This window comes from Polyodon spathula, chromosome 45 (genome assembly GCF_017654505.1).
Source record: "Polyodon spathula isolate WHYD16114869_AA chromosome 45, ASM1765450v1, whole genome shotgun sequence".
In the NCBI taxonomy this organism is placed as follows: domain Eukaryota; kingdom Metazoa; phylum Chordata; class Actinopteri; order Acipenseriformes; family Polyodontidae; genus Polyodon; species Polyodon spathula.
The window spans coordinates 3,065,675-3,075,128 of NC_054578.1; the positions used below are offsets into that span (position 1 = coordinate 3,065,675).

At 63.1% G+C, this 9,454-nt stretch overlaps 1 protein-coding gene across 1 annotated transcript; it reads left to right on the forward strand.

Annotated features, from left to right (window-relative positions):
* The first annotated feature begins 5,696 nt into the window (after window positions 1–5,696).
* LOC121306029 lies at window positions 5,697–8,447 on the forward strand. The gene is made up of 5 exons (XM_041237752.1): window positions 5,697–6,223; window positions 6,339–6,922; window positions 7,022–7,205; window positions 7,298–8,012; window positions 8,104–8,447. Exons 1-5 carry the CDS (start codon window positions 6,195–6,197, stop codon window positions 8,266–8,268), a joined length of 1,677 nt encoding a protein of 558 aa, XP_041093686.1. The 5' UTR covers window positions 5,697–6,194; the 3' UTR covers window positions 8,269–8,447.
* The last annotated feature ends 1,007 nt before the right edge of the window (window positions 8,448–9,454 follow it).

The following is a 9,454-nucleotide window of genomic DNA, read 5'->3' on the forward strand; positions in this document are numbered from 1 at the left end:
CCCCGGTTACCTCCACACTTGCTCGGGCTGCGGTCCTTTGCTCAGGCAAGGACCCGGGCGGGCGGCTGACCCCCGGTTCCGGAGCCCCCCGGTTGACTTCGCGGTTACCTCCACACTTGCGCGGCCAAGGGTGGGCATTGGTCCAGAGCCCCCGGTTGACTTGCGGGAGCCCCGGTTACCTCCACACTTGCTCGGGCTGCGGTCCTTTGCTCAGGCAAGGACCCGGGCGGGCGGCTGACCCCCGGTTATTCGCGGTTGCTCGCGCCAAGGGTGGGCATTGGTCCAGAGCCCCCGGTTGACTTGCGGGAGCCCCGGTTACCTCCACACTTGCTCGGGCTGCGGTCCTTTGCTCAGGCAAGGACCCGGGCGGGCGGCTGACCCCCGGTTATTCGCGGTTGCTCGCGCCAAGGGTGGGCATTGGTCCAGAGCCCCCGGTTGACTTGCGGGAGCCCCGGTTACCTCCACACTTGCTCGGGCTGCTGTCCTTTGCTCAGGCAAGGACCCGGGCGGGCGGCTGACCCCCGGTTATTCGCGGTTGCTCGCGCCAAGGGTGGGCATTGGTCCAGAGCCCCCGGTTGACTTGCGGGAGCCCCGGTTACCTCCACACTTGCTCGGGCTGCTGTCCTTTGCTCAGGCAAGGACCCGGGCGGGCGGCTGACCCCCGGTTATTCGCGGTTGCTCGCGCCAAGGGTGGGCATTGGTCCAGAGCCCCCGGTTGACTTGCGGGAGCCCCGGTTACCTCCACACTTGCTCGGGCTGCTGTCCTTTGCTCAGGCAAGGACCCGGGCGGGCGGCTGACCCCCGGTTATTCCGGTTGCTCGCGCCAAGGGTGGGCATTGGTCCAGAGCCCCCGGTTGACTTGCGGGAGCCCCGGTTACCTCCACACTTGCTCGGGCTGCTGTCCTTTGCTCAGGCAAGGACCCGGGCGGGCGGCTGACCCCCGGTTATTCGCGGTTGCTCGCGCCAAGGGTGGGCATTGGTCCAGAGCCCCCGGTTGACTTGCGGGAGCCCCGGTTACCTCCACACTTGCTCGGGCTGCTGTCCTTTGCTCAGGCAAGGACCCGGGCGGGCGGCTGACCCCCGGTTATTCGCGGTTGCTCGCGCCAAGGGTGGGCATTGGTCCAGAGCCCCCGGTTGACTTGCGGGAGCCCCGGTTACCTCCACACTTGCTCGGGCTGCTGTCCTTTGCTCAGGCAAGGACCCGGGCGGGCGGCTGACCCCCGGTTATTCGCGGTTGCTCGCGCCAAGGGTGGGCATTGGTCCAGAGCCCCCGGTTGACTTGCGGGAGCCCCGGTTACCTCCACACTTGCTCGGCCTGACGTTCTTTGCTCTTTTGCCACCCACACCAACCACCTCGCCTCACGTCCCCCTCTGGACCGACCATGCTACTGGCAGGCCCTTTACGTCTCTCTCGCGTTCCCGGCAGGGTGAGGCTGACCAGAGTCACGTAGTTCCGTAAGGCGCGCGGAAAGCTTCTGATACCTCTAAAGGTGGGGTCTTAATATTCATCTTTGTGAGGCGTCGGAGGTCCGTGGTAGCTGCTGCCGAGGTCCTGGAGCCCTGACACGGCCGTGGAAGGTATCCCCGGTCCCTGGCGGCTGCTGCCTTGGTTCTGGAGCTAAGTCCTGGCCGTGGAAGTGCCCCGGGTGCTGCTGGCGGTTGCTGCCGAGGTCCTGGAGCCCTGACACGGCCGTGGGAGCTGCTGGCGGTTGCTGCCGAGGTCCTGGAGCCCTGACACGGCCGTGGAAGGTAGCCCCGGTCCCTGGCCGAGGTCCTGCCCTGCCGGCCGTGGGAGGGTTCCCCGGACTAAGTCCTGGCCGTGCTGCTGTGGCCGAGGTGGAGCCCCGGGTGCTGCTGGCGGTTGCTGCCGAGGTCCTGGAGCCCTGACACGGCCGTGGAAGGTATCCCCGGTCCCTGGCGGCTGCTGCCTTGGTTCTGGAGCTAAGTCCTGGCCGTGGAAGTGCCCCGGGTGCTGCTGGCGGTTGCTGCCGAGGTCCTGGAGCCCTGACACGGCCGTGGAAGGTATCCCCGGTCCCTGGCGGCTGCTGCAGGTTTCCTGGACTCTGGTCATGTAAGCTTTACCTTCTCCGCCTGGAGGTCCGTGCACATGGTCATGTAGATTGGAGAAATTTCCTATCTTTAACATTGCATGACCATAGTCACGAGTTTTTCGCCTCCGCCAGAGACTAAGTTTTTCAAAAAGCATGGTCATGTCGCCTATCTTTAACATTGGATGACCATTGCCACCGAGGCCCCGTCTGCGGAAGTCCGACAAGGGCGCGATCCGAAGGCTCCTGCCGGGCGACGGCGGGGGTTCCCCGGCCCGAACCGGCGCCTCGCCCCCTTCGGCACCCGACCCCCCGAGGACAACGGGGAGGTTCGCGGGGATTTTCGCCAGCACGGTTTTTCGAACGAAACGAAACGACTAAGTCAGGACGGAAGTCTCGCTCGAGGACGTGTGGCCGAGGCTCAGGCCGGCAGGGGAGCCTCGTAGGCGGGGTGGAGGTGGCCGATCACCACCTTCCACGTGTTCCGGTAGGATCTTTTTTTCGCTTCCTCCCAGGGGCGGGCGCCGAAGGAGGCCGGGTTCGGGGCGCTCGTCGGTGGCAAGTGCGGGCCTTGCTCTCCCCCGCGCGCGCTCGTCTTCCTGGAGCCACGCCGTAAGCCCCCCGGGCTTGTTCGGGCTGTGGTTCTCTGCCGGGGGAAGGGTCCGGGCAGGCTGCCGCTGCCAGCCTTTGCTCAGGCAAGGCCCAGAACGTCGGACGGGCCGGTTGTTGCTCGAGGCAAGGGCGGGCATCGGTCCGGAGCCTCCCCGGTTGACGTCCGGGAGCCCCGTTTACCTCCGCACTTGCACGGGCTGCGGTCCTTTGCTCAGGCAAGGACCCAGAACGTCGCACAACCCCGGGTTATAGTTGCTGTTGCTCGAGGCAAGGGCGGGCATCGGTCCGGAGCCCCCCCGGTTGACTTCCAGGGAGCCCCGTTTACCTCCGCACTTGCACGGGCTGCGGTCCTTTGCTCAGGCAAGGACCCAGAACGTCGCACGACCCCGGGTTATAGTTGCTGTTGCTCGAGGCAAGGGCGGGCATCGGTCCGGAGCCCCCCCGGTTGACTTCCAGGGAGCCCCGTTTACCGGCTCAGGCAAGGACCCAGAACGTCGCACGACCCCGGCCCCCGGTTGACTTCCGGGAGCCCCCCCGGTTGACTTCCAGGGAGCCCCGTTTACCTCCGCACTTGCACGGGCTGCGGTCCTTTGCTCAGGCAAGGACCCAGAACGTCGCACGACCCCGGGTTATAGTTGCTGTTGCTCGCGGCAAGGGCGGGCATCGGTCCGGAGCCCCCCCGGTTGACTTCCAGGGAGCCCCGTTTACCTCCGCACTTGCACGGGCTGCGGTCCTTTGCTCAGGCAAGGACCCAGAACGTCGCATGACCCCGGGTTATAGTTGCTGTTGCTCGAGGCAAGGGCGGGCATCGGTCCGGAGCCCCCCCGGTTGACTTCCAGGGAGCCCCGTTTACCTCCGCACTAGCACGGGCTGCGGTCCTTTGCTCAGGCAAGGACCCAGAACGTCGCTTGACCCCGGGTTATAGTTGCTGTTGCTCGCGGCAAGGGCGGGCATCGGTCCGGAGCCCCCCCGGTTGACATCCGGGAGCCCCGGCTACCTCCGCATTTGCTCGTGCTGCGGTACTCTGCCAGGGGAAGGGTCCAGGCAATCTGCTGGACCTCCCCCGGCTAGTCGCGTTTGCTCGCGCCAAGGGTGGCTGGCATACGTCCGGGAGCCCAGGATACCTCCGCACTTGCTCGGGCTGCGGTCCTTTGCTCAGGCAAGGACCCAGAACGACGCACGACCCCCGTTGAGTCGCGGTTGCTCGCGGCAAGGGTGGGCATCGGTCCGGAGCCTCCCCCGTTTGACTTCCAGGGAGCCCCGTTTACCTCCACGCTTGCTCGGGCTGCGGTCCTTTGCTCAGGCAAGGAACCGGTCCGGCGGCAGAACCCCCCGGTTAGTCGCGGTTGCTCGCGGCAAGGGTGTGCATCGGTCCGGAGGCGCGCACCGGTCGACTTCCAGGAGTCCCGGTTACCTCCACACTTGCTCGGCCTGGCCCTTCTTTGCTCTTTTGCCACCCGCACCGACCACCTCGTGTCACGTACCCCTATGGACCGACCATGCTACGGGCAGGCCCTTTACGTCTCTCTCGCGTTCCCGGCAGGGTGAGGCTGACCAGAGTCACGTAGTTCCGTAAGGCGCGCGGAAAGCTACTGACACATCGAAAGGTGGATCTTACTATTCATTTCTGTAAGGCGTCGCAGGTCCGTGGTAGCTGCCGGGGAGGTCGTGGAGCCCCGACACGGCCGTGGGAGGTAGCTCCGGTCCCTGGTAGGTGCTGCCTTGGTCCTGGAGCTAAGTCCTGGCCGTGGAAGTGCCCCGGGTGCTGCTGGCGGGTGCTGCCGAGGTCCTGGAGCCCTGACACGGCCGTGGGAGGTAGCCCCGGTCCCTGGCGGGTGCTGCCTTGGTCCTGGAGCTAAGTCCTGGCCGTGGAAGTGCCCCGGGTGCTGCTGGCGGGTGCTGCCGAGGGTGGAGCCTGGAGCTAAGTCCTGGAGCCTTGGTTCTGTGGCTAAGTGGGCCGTGGAAGGTGCCCCCGGGTGCCTGGCGGCTGCTGCCTTGGTCCTGGAGCTAAGTCCTGGCCGTGGAAGTGCGGGGCTGCTGGCGGGTGCTGCCGAGGTCCTGGAGCCCTGACACGGCCGTGGAAGGTAGCCCCGGTCCCTGGCGGCTGCTGCCTTGGTTCTGGAGCTAAGTCCTGGCCGTGGAAGTGCCCCGGGTGCTGCTGGCGGGTGCTGCCGAGGTCCTGGAGCCCCGACACGGCCGTGGGAGGTAGCCCCGGGTCCCTGGTAGGTGCTGCCTTGGTCCTGGAGCTAAGTCCTTGCCGTGGAAGTGCCCCCGGGGCTGCTGGCGGCTGCCGCCGAGGTCCTGGAGCCCCGACACGGCCGTGGGAGGTATCCCCGGTCCCTGGCGGCTGCTGCCTTGGTTCTGGAGCTAAGTCCTGGCCGTGGAAGTGCCCCGGGTGCTACTGGCGGTTGCTGCCGAGGTCCTGGAGCCCTGACACGGCCGCGGGAGGCAGCCCCGGTCCCTGGCGGCTGCTGCAGGTTTCCTGGACTCTGGTCATGTAAGCTTTACCTTCTCCGCCTGGAGGTCCGTGCACATGGTCATGTAGATTGGAGACATTTCCTATCTTTAACATGACATGACCATAGTCACGAGTTTTTCGCCTCCGCCAGAGACTAAGTTTTTCAAAAAGCATGGTCATGTCGCCTATCTTTTACATTGGATGACCATAGCCACCGAGGCCCCGTCTGCGGAAGTCCGACAAGGGCGCGATCCGAAGGCTCATCTGGGGCGGCGGTGGGTTTTTCCCGACCAGAACCGGCACCTCGCCCCCTTCGGCACCCGCCCCCCCGGGGACAACGGGGATGTCCGCGGGGATTTTCGCCAGCAGGGTTTTTCGAACGAAACAAAACGACTAAGTCAGGACGGAAGTCTCGCTTATGGACTAGTGGCTGAGGCTCAGGCCTTCTTGGTAGCCTCGTAGGCGGGGTATAGGTGGCTGCTCACTACCTTTCCCCGGTTCAAGTTGGATCTTTTTATTACTTTGTGGCGGGGGGTGCGCCGAAGGAAGCCGGGTTTTGGGCGCTCGTTGGCGGCTAGGTTCGGGCCTCCCCCCGCTGTCCCGGGAGTCTCGCAGTGGCCGCAAGGGTCGGCATTGCTCACCCGCGCGCGGGTGACATCCGTTATCCGCGCCTACCCTCCTGGCTAGCATGTGGATTGCTTGTCGTCCCATGGAAGGGTCCAGGCAGGCTGCTGGACCCCCGGTTAGGTGCGGTTGTTTGAGGAAAGGTTGGGTATTGGTCCCTTACCCCCGGTTGGCTCCCTCATGTCTGGCCAAGTTAACGGATGTGTGATGATTCCTGCACCTTGGACGTCGGCTTCTGGAAGTTGGCTGTGGCCACGTCCTTTTGAATGAACGCGTCCGTCCTTGGACCGTACAATCCTTGATAGGGCCGGCCTGCTGCCTCGTCCCTTGTCCTTTCCCGCATCTTATGGTCCATTCACACCATGATGTAGCCGGATATGTAAGCCGAGTTGTTCCGGGTTTCTCCTATAAATCTTTGCCTCCGCTCACTTTGTTGTGAGCCGGCAGAGAGAATGGATTCCCGGGGACAGAGAAAGACAAGGTAACTTTAATCTTTCCTTTGTGAGCGTGCTTTTTGATCTCTGTGCATTTATTAATGCTTGAGAGCAATTGGTAAATGGCATTGGTTTGGTGCTTTTGTCTCGGTGCCTTACCAGGGTGCTCGATTGCCCGATGCCTGGCTGCCAGCGACAGGCCATCGTTCGGCTGGACCGGCACCTGTATCGCCTGCATCAGGTTAAGTCCGGCGACCCGGCCTATGCTCGCCTGATGGCGGAGGCTAAGAGCAAGGCAGAGGGCGATGTTTCATTCCAGCTGCCCAAGAGGCCGGTCTTTGTTGCGGAGGAGCCTGGGGAATGCGAGCTACCACACTCGACATTGCAGCACTCGGAGGAATCGCCCAGTCCTGGGCTAGATTCGCTACATTGGATGCCGCTGACGAGCCCCGAGGTGCCGTCGGATGGGCCGATCGACAACCCCTGTATGTCGGTCTCTGAAACGGATATGCCCGGTGAAGCTGAACCAGAAACCATTGTGTCTTCGACCCAAGATTACTTACCAGATGCTGGGTCAGAGGATGGAGCCCGTGAGGAGTTGCCATCTTCCAGTGACGGCCCGTCCGGAGCTATGGAAGGTCCCAGGTTGCGCACGCTGTCATCGTCTCAGTCGTCCTTGTCGTCGTCAAACGATGAAGACTACGAGCCCATGGCCAGTCATTCGGGGGATCCGTCCCGCGACGATGGTGAGCTTTTGATGCCTCGTGTAACATGGTGTGTGTGTTTTTCAATAAACACGGATTGTTGGGTGAATGGCTTACGATCCAACTTTCCTGCCCTTGCAGTGAGATGCCTCCGGTTGTACCGCGAGTACCTTCTGGGTCCCAAGCCCCATGCCAAGAAGCTGGAGAATACGAACCAAGCTCTCCAGCACATCCGCCGGTTCCTGTGGTGCATGGCTGATGCCCCCGAGGGCGAGGTAGTGAGCGAGGACCTGGGTTTCCTGAGCAACACGGAGCGGTGTCATGAGTAAGTGAGAAGCAGTTGCAAAGCTCTGACTGTGCCCCCGTTTTTGTTGCTGTTACTGACTCCCTGTCCCCGTGTCTGTCTCCTTGCCCCAGGTGGTATCGTACGCTGTCTTGTTCTTCTATGTCGCCGAGTACGATTCACAGCTACGTGAACGATGTTGTTGGCTTCATCCGTTACCTCTTGGAGGCCCGGTTAAGCGATTTGAAAGTGAAGAAACGTACCCTGTCTTCGATTGCCTTCTTCCTAAAGTCTTTCCGACGACAGGGTCACCGAGAGCTGATGCTGCACCGCCAGAAGGTGCAAGATGCAAGGCAGGAACAGTTGATCCCCAAGGAACATCTGAAGCGCTTCAATGAGAGGTGTGGGGAGCTAATCCCCCAGATGCTGGAGCTCTGTGAGAAGGGCGAGTTGTGCAATGTAGGTACCCTGATCGGGCTACTCTGCGGGCGTATGATGCTGCACAACGGACACAGGCGGGGTGTCCTGATGAACATGAAGGCCGGTGAAGTAGAGGGAGCCAAACAGTTTGAAGATAATTTCCACATACGCGTGTCCGATCACAAGACCGCGGGGACATATGGCGTGGCGGTTATGGTGGTGTCTAAGCAGGAGCACGACTGGCTGCTTAGGTACAGTGCTCTGAGGGTCTCCTTGCCTGGTTACCTCTATCAGCCAAAGACCTTCTTCTTCACGCGCCTGGGAAACCCCCTGAAAAAGATCGGTAACGTGCTCTCCAAGGCATGGGCGGCCTGCGATATCGGAGTCAAGGTGACGGCTGGTATGATCCGCAGCGCAGTGGCCACATATGTAAGTCGTAACGTTTCGGCCGAGGGCCTCGTTGCATGTGCAGAGTGTAGTGCCATGAACTAACGCCTGGTTGTTATTCTTTCCCCCCCAGACATGGGAGTCTCAAGGGGAGGTCAGCAAGTCCACCGTGTCCCGGCACATGAGCCACAGCCTCCAGACACAAGCCTCCTTCTATGTCCATGACCAAGCCCCTGCCAATCACCAGCGGGCGAGGCTTCTTATTGAGGAGAGCCTGGGGCTCAGTCCTGCATTGTAGACCCTCTTTGTGAACCTAATTGGGGTTAGTGACGGTTCCGATTTTCAATAAAAGTACTCCTTTATTGCCAATATCTGTGTTCCGTGTCCCTTATTCTACATCTAAAGCAGTGTGGATGGTGAAATTGTGGCTGGGATATGGCTTTGGGGTCTTGGTATTGACGGCCATAGTATGGAGTGTGTTGCAGTCTGGATTTGGACAGTTACTGACGGTCCCGGGCTACCTTTCCAGGTCACCGGCTATGTTCATGTACGGCATTGGCTCTGTTTCCTCGTCCGCGCCCGGCCCCTGATCCGTCAGGGGACGGCCGGCCTTGGAGGTCTCGCGCCGGGTAGGTTCAGGCCCGGACGGACGCCGTTCCCCCAAGTGTTCGGCGCCCGCCCGGTCTGTCCCTTCCAGAGTGCGTTCCTCGTCCGCGCCCGGCCCCTGATCCGTCAGGGGACGGCCGGCCTTGGAGGTCTCGCGCCGGGTAGGTTCAGGCCCGGACGGACGCCGTTCCCCAAGTGTTCGGCGCCCGCCCGGTCTGTCCCTTCCAGAGTGCGTTCCTCGTCAGGGGACGGCCGGCCTTGGAGGTCTCGCGCCGGGCAGGCCCGGACCTCTGCTTCTCCATGTAATAATGATTGGCTGTCGCAGTCCGACGAAGGAGGGCCCCTGCGGGCCGGCCTCGCGCCGGTGTTCAGGCACGGTGGTTCCTCCCCCCTTCCTCCCGATCTCTCGGACACGCTTTATATGTGCTGCTCCCCTCTGTTCGGTGCAGCTTCCCTTCCCGGTGAGGCCGATAAGTCCCGAGGCAGTTTCAGTTGTTCTGCATCGAGCCCCCGGGGAAGGACCAGACGGGCTTGTGTCCCCGTTTGTGGCGCGTCCTACCCGGGGCCTCGTGAACGCTTTCACTTGCCTCAAGCAGTCCCCCCCCCGGGACTGCCGAGCCCTGTCCTGGCCGTCTCCGAGCCGTCTCCGAGCCGTCTGCGTGCGGCGCCCGCCACTCCGGTGGCGTCGCCCGCCCGCCTGACATGCACGGACCGACGTGCCTCAGACCGACCCGCCTGGACCTACACGCTTGACCGCCGTGCCCGAGCCCCCACCCGCCTTGGCGGGCGGGCTCCGTCGCGTTCCTCCGTCCGCGCACCCTCTGTCGGCTCTCGGGCGGGCGAGGGCCGAGCGGCGGAACGCACGCTCCGGCCGCCTT

Bases quoted from the DNA above. Each gene is read 5' to 3' on its own strand.
- LOC121306029 (XM_041237752.1), top strand. From the start codon at position 6,195: ATGGATTCCCGGGGACAGAGAAAGACAAG. The intron at 6,923-7,021 runs GTGAGCTTTTGA...CTGCCCTTGCAG, and splicing joins GGATCCGTCCCGCGACGATG to TGAGATGCCTCCGGTTGTAC. The intron at 7,206-7,297 runs GTAAGTGAGAAG...TCCTTGCCCCAG, and splicing joins AACACGGAGCGGTGTCATGA to GTGGTATCGTACGCTGTCTT.